At 33.1% G+C, this 16,650-nt stretch overlaps 1 protein-coding gene across 1 annotated transcript in view; it reads left to right on the plus strand.

Annotated features, from left to right (window-relative positions):
* LOC123713274 (thrombospondin type-1 domain-containing protein 4-like) overlaps positions 1-16,650 on the plus strand; it is a 114,370-nt gene that overhangs the window by 52,606 nt on the left and 45,114 nt on the right. The window contains exons 3-7 of the mRNA XM_045666874.1: positions 2,183-2,240; positions 3,739-3,878; positions 12,367-12,490; positions 12,944-13,046; positions 13,836-13,966. Of these exons, the coding sequence (XP_045522830.1) occupies positions 2,183-2,240; positions 3,739-3,878; positions 12,367-12,490; positions 12,944-13,046; positions 13,836-13,966 (556 nt within the window). The remainder of the gene's footprint in view (positions 1-2,182; positions 2,241-3,738; positions 3,879-12,366; positions 12,491-12,943; positions 13,047-13,835; positions 13,967-16,650) is intronic.

Raw genomic sequence — 16,650 nt, forward strand, 5'->3', positions numbered from 1 at the left:
CCTGGACTAAATCCAGGAGGAAAAGTTAAAAGTACCCTTAGACGGGCTTGATCCAAAGGTATGTCAGGGCTGCAAGTGGAGATCCGTGGTCTCTGCCTACCCCTTATGGATACAGGTGTGACGATATAAATAAACTAAGTCCCCAACTGACTAACAGCCAGGATTAATACCTGTAGCTGAGTTACATCATCGGACGTTGAGGCAGAATTCGAAACTCCACCTGCGTTTTAAGGCAGTTTTTATCCACCATGTAAAACCAGCTGCTCACTGAAGTATTTCCAAACCAATTCGACTTAGGGTTCTTAAAGAAAAGAGCGTACCCATTCTTTACAGCCGGCAACGCACTCGCGAGCTCTCTGGCATTAAGAGCCTCCCTGTTCTATACGGACGTTTATCGCTTTTCTATACATACAAAACTTAAACCAATCTGGTAATCAGAAAAGCTATCACATTCAGCGATCCGTTTGTCTAAACGTGCTATTCGCGAATAGTTATGACTAGGTTCGAGATAAGGAATAAGTCGTGACCACTGTCTTCATAAATCATACCAGCTTCCTATTGTTAGCGATTCTCTAAACAGGTGAGCCCGCATTTGTGTTAATCTGATTCAAAACACACAGGTACCGTTTGCCTAGTTTAAATACAAGGTTAACAGGCAGATCATTGCACAGGCAGAGCAAAGGCTGGGCGTTTGTTCGTAATAGATATTTTATTAATTTTGTTGAGTTATTTTTGACACAACCAATCGCCATGTGTAATTTTATCTTTTTGTTTTTGGCTTGCTTTTGTTTTTATTAATTACGCCCTCAATATTATTTCTTCGGTGTTGTGAACTTTTTGTACCGCAAAGCAAACTCTTATTTCGGTCTAACTTTGGTCTTTCCCGTAGTTTCGTGTATTATATGTTTCCTTATCCTTACGACTGAGAATTGTTCGTATATTTGATTTTAATCCAGAATATATGGAGACTTAAAAAAATATGATTTGATGAAGAGCAACTCTAACTAAAGTTTTAACAAAAGTAGATTTTTCAGATCTGTTACTATTTAGTAAAAATAATGATTAATTTTATATTTTGAATTAAAATATGTTCCTTTAAGTAAACTGTTGGCCTAGTGGCTTTAGCGTGTAACTCTCATTCCTCTGATCGTAGGTTCAATCTCCGGCTGTGCATAAAATAGACTTTCTTAACATGTGATTTATTCGTTGCAAGAAAACATCGAGAGGAAACCGGCTTGCCTTAGACCCAAAAAGTTTGTGGATTACCTACTTGAAAGAAAACACTTTTTTACCGGATTGAAGCTAAAAATTATTATAAGTTTATAATATATCGCTAAAAATTATTATAAGTTTATACATAGCTTCAATCCGGTAAAAAAGTGTTTTCTTTCAATGTGTAAAAGCTATGTGAACGGAACAAAATACTATATTACCTACTTGCCAATTAGATTGACAAATGATCATACAGAAATCTGAGGCTCACACCTAAAACGGTTGTAGTAGTTTATTTACTTATTATTTAAATAATTAAAAATATAATATAATTGTATAGGCACTTGATAGGTGTGTTAACATAGCAATTTGTTAGTTGATTTTCTTAATTTACAAATAATAATTCCCGTTAAAATATGATTAAAAACAAACCTATTCCTTACTAATTAAAAACATTTCAATCAAATCTGGTGTACTCTAAAATTAACTTGCATTATCTTTTGAATCTCGGAAGTGAGGATTTAGGTCTGTATGAGCCATATGCTCAGATGAACGGGATATCTCATATCCTTGTCATAATGGAATCAGGGTTCTAATTAGATGGTACTTGTAATGAGGAAATGTTATGTTTTAACTTTCATCCAACACCTATTCTAATAGTAAATTTGATTGATAAAAAATACTGTCAAAAGTTTAATAAGATTTATTATGATGTGTGAGACTAGGGTTAGGCGTGCAAATCTCTCTCGTGAGTTCAAACGTTTTAACATCTCTTTATATGTTAAAAGTGAATGTCTTTTTTACCTGTTTTTATTATAGATTAATATATTATAATTATCATCAGGCATTTATTATCTAATAATAGTAATGTTTCTACATAATCAGCTGCACAAACACGACAGTTCTGTTATTGTGTGTTATATATTAGTGTGTTTATAGAAACCACTATAGTGACAAATTATTGTTTCAGATCAATCAGTACTGCACTCAGTGATGCAGACATTGCGACCACAGAAGTTGGTATACCGGTAAGTAGCTAGATATTTTCTCTTAATAAAGAAGTTAAAATATTTAAAATATGTAATTGTGTATATGTATAGTATTTACGGACTTTGTTTGTATTATTTCTTCTGTATAACAAAGGTTTTATCTATCTATATATGCATATGCTCTTTGTAAGAGAGCAGAGAATAAAATGTTTTTACTGTTATATTCTTAAGACAAAATGATAATTTAAATGACAATTGTAAGAATTTGCTTCTGAATCTACCGTGTCAAAATATTACCGTACAACGTGTTTGCGTCAAATATTTATTTAAAACATCTTAGTATTAATTATGTAAAAGCTTAAGATTTGTTCTAATATTTGTCAAAAAGCTGTGTTGGCCTAGTGGCTTAAGCGTATGACTCAACCCTGAGGAGTGAGTGCGTTCGAATCACGGCAGAAATGGATTTTTTTTAAACTGGCTCACATTTGGCGAAGCTGAACGTGTGTTAGACACAGTCTGTCTTGAGAAGCCCTAAAAGCCTTCACACAACTCTATCCTCTCAGCTTATCTATGTATTCGGGATGTTGAGACCCACAATTGACATAATTTGGTCAGACCAACGGATCGATCCCGACTTCTCCTGCCATCACATATTTAGAGTGTACCACTGTATTTTTAATATTTGACAATCTCAGTCATGGTACACGTCCAGAAGGTTTAGCCGGTGTTAAGTGGTAGCCACAATGATGCCTGATACCTATATAGAACCGGAATTTCAAAATTGGTATGATTTTCGCCGAAGGTATCTCAAGTTATATCGGTTCTAAAATACCGCTCATCTATGCTATTTGAAAAATGTCATTAAAAGTAGTTTAAAATGTATTCATTAAAAATTAAGAAACGCTTGTTTAACCTGTGACTAATTGACAATAGCATTGACAAATGACAGCTATTAAATGTCATAATGTAACATTGTTCAACAAACTGATGTTTCGTGGTCAGTCAAACATTGCATTAAAAATTGAATAATTCATGAATACAAGGGCCCTTTTGGTCAGTGTCGGCATCGTTCAAACGTTGCCTAATGTCACATGTTTCATTTGGCAAACGGAATTCTTGCTTACGTCAATGACCTATCAATGTTTCCAATCAATATAAATGGTAGGAACGACCGCGCGTTCTTACTATTTTTATTAAGAAATTTAAGTGGACATTTTTTTCATATGTTTTCGGTTTTCTGTACCTACTTCCAATGTTAGACTTTGTTTTCTCTTATCTCTGCTATATTTCTTATTTTAATTTATTAACCGTAAAAATTTATAACTGTAACTTATGCATTAAACAGCTCCAAAGAATTATAGTTAAATATTTTTTCGTATATAAATACCACCACTTTTGTTTCTTATTCATTCACAATTAATTATAATGAGTTTTTCGTAATTAATTATTTATACATTTAAAGTGATTTACTGTCGATAATATAAACTTTAATCCGTTCGAAAGCATGTTTTTGATATGGCATCCGATGTGATTCCAGCAACTGAGTGATGCAACTCGAATGAATCAAACGAGTATGTATGCTTGGAGTTCCTGGGGTGCATGGAGTAGCTGCTCCAGGACATGTGGGGGTGGAGTCGCTGTTCAGGAACGACAATGTTTACCACGAGATCCTACCAGGTATGTATTTGTTTTACTTTGATTTGTGTGGTTCCCAACTGTTTCTATGATTTTACTGCAAAGTAATCTGTAAAAGCAGGGTCCTGCCATACCTGTTGTATGGGTACTGGGTCATAAAGCTCGGTCTACGCAGTCTTGTTTGGAAACGAACGTTTCGGACTTCATTAGAGCTGAAGACTGGCCGTCGTCTAGTCCTGATCCTAATCCACTGGATTATGATTTATGGTCAGTTTTAGAGACTAACAGTGGTACAAATAAACGAGTTACAAAATCTTATACCAAGAATAACATAAGAATAAGCAAAATGTCTACTAATAAACCCGGAATAACTTAGTATAAACCTAGTATAACGTCGGTGTAACTGTTCATACTAGCGTTATTCCAGCCGCCATCCTAGTTTAAGTCTGACATAACCCTCGAAATTTTAAGTACAATCCGTCCATAAAATAACTTTATTCGCATGATTGTTATTTTGCCAGGATTGTTTTTGTTCTTCCCAGAACTTGCACATAAAGCTATAAAGGTGTTTAAAGATCTTAATTAAAAACGATGTTAATTATCATTCAAAATATTAGAGGTTTCAATCTAATAATTCCTTCATTATACCACACATTATCTTCAAATCTTTCGTACGTTGTTTCTTTATTACTTTCGTCTCATTAAAAGATTGTCTATTAAGACATCTAAGTAATTTTGGATGTTGTTATAACATTAATAGACTCTTCATACATTAGTTTTTCCCAATGATGAAATATTTTTATAACGAAATAGTTTATTATGAAGTATATTATTTGCTATATATATGACTCGTATATTAAAATCCAACACATTTTTGCTGTAAGTAAGACGAAGTCTCGTTTCTGAATCTTACCTTTAGTATATACAAATTATGAAATTTAAGATATAAATGTCGCGTCACTTGAAATCTATATGTATATATAACCAGGCTACTTTTAACATAAATGTTATATGCTAAAATAATTAATATTATTATAAATAAGCCTTTATTGCTGACACCCAGTATAATATATAAACTTTTGTTTAAGTTACATAACGTAACTTAATCTAATACATCTGATTTTGGGTGATCAGCGTGTCCTGGCCTCTTCCAGCTGCTTTTGTTCTTTTCTAATGTTAGCTCTTTACGTCCAAGTTGTGCCTCTTATCCCCTCTATATCGTCTGCCCGTTTCTTCCTCTTATCCATCTCGTGGTTGCCATTTAAATATATTTTTTTGTCGTATGTGACTATTGGGAAGATACATAAATTGAACACCGAACCTTTATACAAAGATAAAGAATAATCCAAATCGACCTTCAATTCTAGTAATTTTATACAATGACATTAAACAATAAAAATCATACAAATTTGAAGTCATAGGTCCGCGAGAACTCAAAGATAACTTTATAACTGTGGTGCGCGGACGCATCATTGATCATAGATCACAATGATATCTAATGATACGCTGGATCGATAAAAGGATCCGTGCCCACCGCGGGAGAGCCTACAGCGGTTTGGTCACTTCACATCGCTACTATTGGATCTCGTAGGAGTTCAAATTGAATCGAGAATGCGAATAATCGACTTTGTGAAGGTTAAAACATTAGAAGTAAACAAACGCGGGTGCTTTATGAAACACGTTTGTAAGATCTGTTTAATTGTCGAACATAATACGGTAAAATTGATTTCGACATTTTGTATTATGTGTTATTGAATTGTGTAAGATCCCTTTACTACCCGTAGTTAGGGTGTTTCTAAATAGTACAGAATGCTTCCGAAATATTTCTAACAAAGTTATTCACGAATAAAAATAAAAACACGAATTGTTTATATATTTTTTTTATTTTAGTCAATTGTGAAAAAAATTTTGTCTGTAAATTCGGAGACAGCGTCATAACAAAATTGATGAAATAATTGCATACTTAAGTCTTCGAGTGAAAAAGAGATAGATGCGGTGCAAGCGTACAATGAGCGTAATGGGACAATAACAGATGCTTTTTCATGCTTGCAGCCGGTGTTTATAGCGTCATTAGACGTTGTCACGTCAAAACTAACAAAATAAAATTAAAACAAATTTAAAAAATTTGGTCCGGTAGTGTACCTTTAACGGGAAGCATTTCCTCGCTGTGTTGCGATACTTATTCGTCGAGTGAGGAAAGCATCAGCTTTCACCTGCACTACCTACCAGGCGCCAACCTGAACCTTAGTTAGCACCCCACGGCCCAAAAGTCTCCTCCAAAGCGATATATGAATATGTTATCAAACATTTCGATTTTTAATTTATATGTAAGGTGGGTTCGAGTTTTAGTAGTTAAGGTAAATATCCAACGGGAACAGCATGAGGGGCGACGGCGTGTCTTTGTAACGAAGACATCATAATTTAGTAGTGTATTTTATGTACCAAAAAAAAAACTCAAATTCGTTGACACTAATCTTAATCACAAATGTGTATTTTTTATTTATTATTACACGACCAATAACTATGAGGAACGTCTAAAAAAAATGGACTGCAAATCGAACACATCTAGTGATTTTGCCAATGTGTTGGAATTTTTCTTGTAAACCTAATTAAGTTTGGTGGCGGTTTTTATATAGATATGTTCAAATAATACACTTTGTTTGAAGCTAGGTTACAACAACATAAAGTTATGGAGTTGCGACGCTTATAAAATAACTTGGCTTATCTAAGGATTCACAAATGTAGATACTTATGTTATTGGACATTATCGGAACCGAGAATGTTAAACTACAATTTATGAGTGTGGTAACAACTAAAGTGTTCATATTGTTCACGCTTCTAATTATTTATATGTAACTTAACTAAAGTTAGGTTATAACTCCCTGCTTAAGCAAAATCTTAGTTATTATTACTACTTATTATATGGAGAATTGTATTGTTTGACTGATCATATTATACACACATAAGGCATGCATAAGTTTATCTAAGCCTGTACAGGTATTTGGAATATTTCCTTTGAAGAAGCCTTTCACATTTCCCACGAACCTAACGTGAGGATTGAAATATTTTCTCCTGTTTAGAAATGCTTATAAACTTTTACTTATAGCCAAAAAAGGGACATTGGTTTTAAGGTTTCCTGAGTGTTCTTTGAAGGAGTAGATATATTGCCAATACCATGATATGCAAAAATAACTAATAAGTCCATTCTCAACCAACTAATGATTATCACAAGGCTGTCAACGATCGTTTATATTACCAGGAAAGACCTGAACAATCTCTTCAAACTATTAATGGGAGGAATACCGGAGATACAGGATGAATGTATATATGCATAGAGGCAGAAGTCGTCGTAAGACGATAGGCCAGGCTTTCAGTAATTAAGACTACGAAGAAAAAAATGTTATTACAGAGAGTTCAGCAAACTGAATGTCAAATTAGCATCGAAAATATAATAGACCACCACAATTGGCCATCGGGACTTCGGCAATGTATACCGCCCATTGCTATTTAACCTTATACTTATGATAGCTGTTAGATACTTTAATATAGTTTTTCTAGGCAACCACTAATCTAACATAAAGAATTTCTTACTCCATAAACATTGTTCATCTTTCCCATAGTTAATACAGGCCTAACAGACGAACTCGTGTATTAAAAACATCGCATTCAAATAGGCCCATTTCGCCACAACCCTTTGACCCTTGACTAAGGTAATACGTATGTACGTACACAAGACGTACTTTGATGGACGGACAATAATTTGAGGGCTTTTGCTAATGTATGATTGTTATCTACTTGTTCCGTATTTGTTTGGGCCATTAGAGGTAACGCTGAGTCAGCGTGTATCGTTTTAAACACGAGACGACTAACAAGACGTGTATGTATGGTTTCATCACGGGATGTAATTGTTGGGATATTTAGTGAAAGTTGTGTTCGAATCAGTGTGCGCCAGCGTGAGTGTGACTTATTGCTGAAGACGTAGCTTTGAACCCCGGTTGTGGAACTATTCTTTCTAAGTGTGAATTCCACTCGTACGATGAAGGGAAACATTGTCAGGAATTCAAAGAGGACAAGAAGACATAAGACACATTTGTAGGAAAAAAATCATTACGAAACAGATATAGAAATCTGAGGCCAAAACCGAGAGTTGAAGCGCCACTGGTTTTTTTTTATTGTTATCAAAACGTAATCTTGCCTTTTTTAATGGACATCATTTGTTAGCACAAATTTTTGTATAAACATAATTGATTTATTATATACTGTTATATAAATATTTAATTGCATTTATATTTTAAGATTACTTTCTTATTATTGACTAATACACATACTATTCGAATACCCATTAGAACTTCTAGTAAAGCGTCTTTCCTACAACTTCGATTTTGTTCCCTTTGGAGCAGAGACTCTTGGGACGTGGAGTTGAAGTGCACAGGCGCTAATTAAAAATTTAATGGCGCCTGGTAGATAGTACAGGTCACCGCAGAGCTGGTGCTTTTCTCACTCAATATCGCAATTCAGCGAGGAAATGCTGCCAGCGTTAAAGGTACACTGCCACAGTGACCAAACTTTTTAATGTGTTTTTTTTTTATTAACTTATAATTATTTTTATTATTACCAGGTAGGTTATTTAGTGATTTTAAAATGTTTCTTGTATATATTCAACACAATAATACAGCTATTGTGTAAGTTTTGACAATTGAAAATAGATTTTAACTATGCATTAGTAGCGGAACGAAACGTTTCCGACGTGATTTAATGATTATTTAAACAGGCGCGTGCGTCACTAAAACAGTAAAATTAACACTAAATGTGCACACTGGGCCAATAGAAATAATTATAATTACATAGTACGCTAAATTACTGCCGTATATATACCCTTTTATATCAATAATATTTTTTTACCTTGGCGTCTAGCGTTTCACGACGAGCGCTTTTTAAGACACTTCTTCCTACGCACCACCTCTTTATGGAACATGCTGCCGTTCTAGATATTTCCAAACCGTTACGACCAAGGGACCTGCAAGAAGAACCTTAAAGGCTGGCATCGCACTTGCAAATCTCCTGGTGAACTTAACTTTATGTTGCCGGCTCATTTGCATCCATCCATCCATAAGAAAAATTAAAATTAAATCAAGTCTATATACTTACTTCATTATTTACCTATACTTCACGTGTGAACCAACCGTGAACCGTTAACTACTCAAGCTAATTTGAAAAGGTGATACCTCATCAGTAACATCTAATCATAACGATCATTAAATGACGATTTCATACAATAACTTACAACATATAATAATCCACACATGCCTATATGAAAAATAATAATATTCTACATTATATAAAATGAACGTTATCACTGTGCAAAGGAGGCAGATAATAGCGTACTTAGAAATGTCTAGTACTTAAGTCAAGGGAAGAATTTTTTAATTGAGTTAACAACTCTAAGTTACCATTCCCACGCTTTTATTTATCCATTGTTTACTAACCATAAATTCCTCTCGTATCTATAGTTGTTACCGAGTCCGAAGCTCGTAGCTTCTATTTCCAGCTAAACAATAATTGTTGGTTTGCTTGCCTTAAAATCTAATCAAACTCGGGAATATGCTCATGGGATACGGAAAACCCGCTTGTATATTATAACATGTCTCAGGAACTTTAATTGTGATTTTAAACGATTAAAAAAAATATTTCAATTACTATAGGGCACTTTTGAAAGTCAAAGTTACAAGTTAAAAATATATAAAAGCTAGTTGCCCCCTTTAAAGGGTAGTCAGTTATGTAGAGAAGAATGGGCAAGAAACTCTATATTTACTCTTAAAATAGTTTTTACAATATTTTGTAAACATTGATTTGATATATGTAAAGACCATGTACCTAGAATGTATACACTACTATACTAAACCGTATCACCTCGACGTCCGACGTTCCACGACCGAGAGTTTTTCAAGGCATTTTTTGTGGAACCAGCTGCACACTGAAGTATTTCCGAAGCAATTCGACTTAGGGTCCTTCAAGAAAAGAGCGTACCAATTCTTAAAAGGCCGGCAACGCACACGCGATGGTATAGAGTGTCCATGGGAGGCGGTATCACTTAACATTTGGAATTTGGAATTAATTTGTAAACATAAAAACTACTTTGTGTGCCGCACTGAAAAAGATGGCAACGACTATAAAAAAAATAGAAATCTATTAACAACACTAACAGAAAACAATATTTTCCGTACAAAGACCCTGAAATTGTAATCCGTTTGTCATAATTGACACGATAATTTATTTATATTATTTACACCGTTACGGCATTCGTCAGCAAATAATATTATATTTTTGAACTGAATATAAAATTTGTATTTTTGAACTTGTACTTCTTTTGGCGCGTTAAGGAAAAATGATTGGAGTAAATTTTTAGGATGCGAAAGATTTTTATCTATTTCGCCAATTAATTATTACATAATTGTACTCATGTACACACACGTTTTCATAGTATGGAATTAAACTGTCTTTATATATAGCGCATTAAAAATACATCTCAGAGTGAATCTACTAGACTGAAATTTGGACGTGTATCTCGCTCGTATATGTTTCTCGTGTAAATAAAATATAATTTTGTAATGAGAAATAAAGTTCTTTAAAAATTTCTTTATTATTCTTACACTAAACTTATACATTAAAATTATTAACCAGTTATAATATAAAAAAGGAGGTCTAACGAGTCATTTTGAAACTCTATTGATAAAATACTTTTAATACGATTGTGTAATTACAACGCAATATAACATTGCAGCGACCGGTATTAAATACACAAATCATCATTCACAAAACCAATTACAGAAGCATATGAGTTTGATATTAATTACAAGGAAACAATAGATTTGTTTTCTGAGTATCAGTAACACACAGAAACAAACAGCATACAAATTGAAGTAACCAAAACATTCATAATGCGTAGATTTTTATCATAGTTGTGTTGATAGTATCATTGTTATTATTATACAATTTGACTGAAAGAAACAAATAATATAAAATAGTGGTGTTAGGAGATTGAATTGTTTCCGCTATTACGAGCTGCCTTAAAATACCTCACACTTTTAGATTTTTCTGCATTTCCATTACTATCACTATTTACTATCACGTAGAAATGACATATAGACCCAAATATGGAGATTTTTATTAATGAAAAACCCTGTTTGATGCCCATATCGGCCCAAGACTGGATCGTCATCAAGACTTATAGCAGCATTTTATTTAAAGATTTTTATATGAATTTGACAAAGTGAGAATATGTTTGAAGTATCATTAGTGTTTTGAAGGCTGGGAAGCCAAACACTAACAGTGTTTCCATGATCTGCGGTTATAGCTGTTCTGTTCGTTTGTCCCCATCAAGAATATTTATAGTAATGTAATAAAAGCACTATTTATTCTTCATCCAAAGCGTCGGCGTCTATATGCTACTCACAAAATACAATTAAGTTGAAAAAAAATGTGTGTGTGTGTGTACTAGTGTACACACGTAAGAAGTGAAACTTCTTTATAACGTTATTTTTAGAAAAATGATCTACTCTATGCAACTTCACAGAAATTGGTTAAATAATGTTAAATTAGATAAAGTTAAAAAAAGGCTTTTATTATCATAAACATGAATACAAATACAATAATATAATTATTTCATTTTACTTTATTACTAAGATTATTACAGAATTTCATAAATTGTAATAGATTATTACTATAATTCTTATCGTTATTATATTTTTTTGTTATTAATGGCTTCGAATCTCTTCGAATCAACCGTGGCAGGGACAAGAAAAATATGGCGCGTAACAGAAAAATGTGATGCGTAACCGAAAAAGGTGACGGTAATTTTTTTTACAACGCCGATAAAGAAGTTTCGCTTAAAAAACATAATAAAATATCATGGTGCCATCATAAAAGCTAAAAATAATAAATAGTATAAATGTTGCCATTACAGCTAGTATAATTATTTCTGAGATTTAATTACAAAACCGTTGCCAACGGACAGCTTTAAGATCGTAACTTTTTGCGTATTACGCTTTTAAAACACTTTACGTTCTGTAATTTATGACGTCAAGTATTTTAAACATTTGTATGTTTTTTATGATTGTCGAATAAACAATAGATGGCTTCATTTTATTTTCGTCTGTGGTATTTTTGTGTTTATCTTAATTCTACTATAAAATACCTATTTTAAGCTTTTAAACAATTAAAAGAAGGTACAATTTTTACTTGCGTTTTATTGACAGAACTTAGAAGACAATTTATACGTAATTTTATTTCTAAAAGCTTTCTAACTTTCGGCAGACTAAATACTTAGATATTATATAACGGAAAAAAACACACATCATGCGCGGTAACTCTGATTACCTAGAACCATAAGAAATATAGATTTATGTCTAAAAATATGCGCAAGGGTTTTTAAGTACAACGAATCATTAAAATTTTAAAATGCCAAGGATATTATTGAAACCCAAAACACGAATTACATTATAACTTTATGAACTGAATTATTGTATTTTAGGTGGAGACGCAGCAGAAAAAGGAGAAAACTTGTGAGAAGTATTGACCGGCTTCGAAGAGCACGCGAGACACATGTACCAGACTGTCCAGGTCTGGCCAAGCGCTATCATGAATGTAATACAGCTGTGAGTTGATTGTATTTTATAAGGAATAAGGCCTAAAATTGAACTAAGGTTCTTTGCTTGGTTATCTCAGATTTAGAGAGAGATAAAGAAAGTAAAACAAAAGATAGACGCAATACGGTCAATTGTCAAATGAACTTAATAACATGTCGCGTGTAGAGAGAGAACTAGAGAGAGAAAGAGCTGCTGTTAACCATTGGCAATTGTATGGAACACACAACAGTTTTATTTGTGTGTTTAAGTGCTTTACTAAGTATATAAGACATGGAAGTAACATGCCTTATATACTTAGTAAAGCACTTAAACAAGCAACAGTAAATGGATAATACATATTAGATTTATTAATAAAACCACTGATTCATGGAATTTATGCATTTTTTCTGTCATTAGTATATCATTCATAGATATTACAAAGAGAAACACAAAAGAATATACACTTATAATTTTTTATTTCAGGTTTGCCCCGGGCCAGTCCGCGATTCGCGGGCTGATCAATGCGCAGTGTATGATCGGAGGCCATTCCGGGGTAGATTCTACACGTGGGTCCCATATGTCGACGGTAATTAATCCTATTTATTTAGTAAAGTTGACAACATACATATATATCTACAATATATGTTTAAAAGGTATATATTTTTTTAAAGTACATGACAATTATGGTAAAGATAAATTTATCTTATAAGCTGGCCGGAAATGTTTTTGGTGGCAGACTATTGAGTCAATCCAAACGTAGAGTTGTAATATATATTAAATAAATTTATTTAAAGTATAGTTCTGGTTTGGAAGGTCTTGTAAAAATATCCTGAAATTGCAATATCTATCTTACTGTGATGGCTTTTAGTAAAAAACAGTGATACTCAACTGCTAAGCGCGCGATTTTCAACCATTACTTTTTAGACAAAAATATTCAACCATTCTTATTAAAATCTAATTTTCTTGAATTTCGTCTATATTGATTGTTGTTTACGGGTAATTGTTGAGTATTGTTGGTCTCCTGTATTTTTAAACGTTTATCTTTGTTAAATATCATGTGTCAAATGTGAATAATGCGTCTCGTCAGTCTCGTTCTGCCCACCTCAAGAAATTTCAACGATCATAGTCATTAGTTGTCAATCAATAAGGTCCTCAGTATGTGGCTCTTATCCCTGAGGTCGTAAGTCTAATATTCGTACCGTGGAGGAAAACATCGCTAGGAAACCGGTATGCCTTAGACCCAAAAAGTCAACGGTGTGTGACAGGTTCAAGAGGCTGATCATCTACGTACGTATAACGGACAGCTATAGAAATATATGGGCAGATCTAAGAGGTTGTAGCGTCAGAATTTTCTCTAAACAGTGTTTTATTTCAGGCAACTCACCATGTACACTTAATTGTCGTCCCCGAGGTCAACAATTCTACGCCTCCCTAGCACTGGTTGCAGATGGTACTCCTTGCACGAAACCTGGCTACAGAGCGATTTGTGTTCAAGGCGCTTGTAAGGTATGTGTTAATTAATTCAATGATTAATTTCTAGAGATATCTGTATTAATTAAGTTTGGCATTTGAACTTATACATGTTCAATGGACAGCATTGTACATTGACAAATATTTTTAGCTATAATGAACCTACGTTGTGTTTTGAGGACAGCGCTATCTAGTGTCAAGTAGATGTAACGTTGTTTAATTAGCTTTAGAATGAAATTGATAAAAGAATATACCGTTCCAACAAATAATTACATGACAAATTCTAAGGAGAATCTTACCTTATTTTGTAAAAAAATAACACAAACGTTAGCGAGTTAACATTTAGTAATTAATTTCACTAAAATTACACTTAACAAAACATTTAAAAATCATCATTACTAATTAATCTTGTCAATGATTCATGTAACTCACGTACTTTACGTGAAATTTTGACGACAGATAAAAATTTACAAGAAGAATAATTTATTTGAATTTTCAATACTAAAAGTAAAACAAATCTTTGTATGAAATACTCTCCGCTAGAGGACATCGAAGACATTAAATTTTCAGGTCTTACCAAACATAACGTACCGAAAACTCCCCAATAAATACGTTACTCCGTAATGCAAAGGCATTTTATTATTGTGTTTTCGTACATTTCATAAATTAAAAAAAGCGATGGACTCGAAGATTCCTTGAATGGAGACCTCGGCAGAACAAAATACCATCTGGACCGACCAACTACGATGAGTTTCTCTAAGTTCTCATCGCCTCTGCGATGGACATCCAATCTCTATGAGTAGCATTTTACAATAAATTTTCTTTGACGATAATCAAAAGTTTGCTTTATAAACGGCCTTGATTTATTTAATAAAATGAGACGAAATCACAGTCATCCGCTAATTTACTCAAGAATCCACATTCGTGTTAATAGATCCACTTTCACACAGGAAGGTGTCTATTAAATCCTCGTAATTTGTTCTACTCAACTACTAAAACAAGTAAGACGACTGCTTTCGTGGCGCCCATAATTAACTCATAAAAATGAGTGACCGAGCTTTGCTGTGTTTTTTAGCATTTTGCATGGTGAAGATTAAAAGGAGCTTTTGAGCTGCTGTTTTTAAAATGTTACTGAAAGATTTCCAAAGCTTTATACAGTGATTAAGAACACACAATTCTAGAATATAATGTAGCTCGGAGCTCTTAGGTTGATTTAAAGCGAATCTAATAATCACACATTTTGCACGTAAATATACCCTATAAAAATACTATTCGCTTGCAGCTTTGTCCTCGTGGATTCAGTGTTTTTTTGCTTTACCATAATCGTTATATTTGAGTCAATTGTCAAAAAACTAATAATACATAATTAAAATGATTTACCTAAACTTTTCTCACACTATCTATTGATTACAAAGTAGAGTTAACCAAAAAAATACAGAGAAATGGGAGACTTTATTTTATTTAGTGTGAGGAATTTGTTAATTCTATCGCTGACAACTAACGGTATAATGCAATCCATGCATATCCATGTATAATGCAATACAATCAATAAGTTAAATATATTTGCAAAATATTTCGCTGACAGCTAACAGTAAAATACATTCTATGGTTTATAAATTTTAAAAATACAGACAAATGCAAGTGTCCATAACGAGTATCCAATAATGTATAGCTGGGGGCCACAGGTTACTACAAACCGCTTTGTACAGCCATGGAATTTGCGATTACGAATATCATGAATGGGCTGCGACTAGAAGTTACTTAAGCACTCGTTGCGTTTTATATTAACGTATTTGTAAAGGAAAATCTTGAAATCAAATCTTAAATGACACATGTACAAAAAAAAGGTATGATTATTAAATTAATAAATAAAAATTGAAGCTATTTGGACCGAAAATTTGCAATTAACATTTTTATGTTAAACCCTGTTCTAAAATCTAATCTTGGTTGCTCTAAGTGTTGCTGAATATATATAAAAATATTTTTGATATATGAAGTCATATATCATTGTTACAGTAATTAACTAATAATGTCTAGAACTACTTAAATTATAATAAAAAAACTAACCTGCTTTATTTTTCATATTGTCTTTTCCTCTTGTATTATTTTAGGTTCAAAATAAGAGTAGCAATGTTGAAGAAAGCATAATAAATGATAAGAGGAGTAATGTAGCAAAATCAACGACGTATGTCAGGTACTAAAGGCTGAATAGTGAATAGAGAAAATCTTTTTCTTAAATTTTGTTTATATTGATTTTATTACCTCATATATATTGGTTTTTATTGATTACGTGCCTTAGACTCGATGGCGTGTGTCAGACACAGAAAGGCCTACTTGCCAATTAGATTAACAAATGATTATGAAACCGAAATCTGAAGCGCAGACCGCCGTTGTACCGCCACTGTTTTGTTCCTGATCCTAATCCTTGGGATTGATTTTCTCCAGTTGAAATATTTATGGCCATTCTGCCTTACAAACATTTATATCACTCAAAACTATTATTGATGATTATGATGATGATTAAAAAGAGAGTTTCTTGCCCGTTTATCGGTTCTGCCTTACGCCCTTGACTTGTGAACTCGGAGTAAATGTAAATTTAGTATCAATATATACCTCTTCTGTTGACGTTTATTAGTGTTCTTAGTTACCTATATGGATAAAGTTATTTTGATTTTTTAGTTTATATCTGTAGCCACGCGATAAAACAGCGTTTAGAGTTG

This window comes from Pieris brassicae, chromosome 8 (genome assembly GCF_905147105.1).
Source record: "Pieris brassicae chromosome 8, ilPieBrab1.1, whole genome shotgun sequence".
Classification (NCBI taxonomy): domain Eukaryota; kingdom Metazoa; phylum Arthropoda; class Insecta; order Lepidoptera; family Pieridae; genus Pieris; species Pieris brassicae.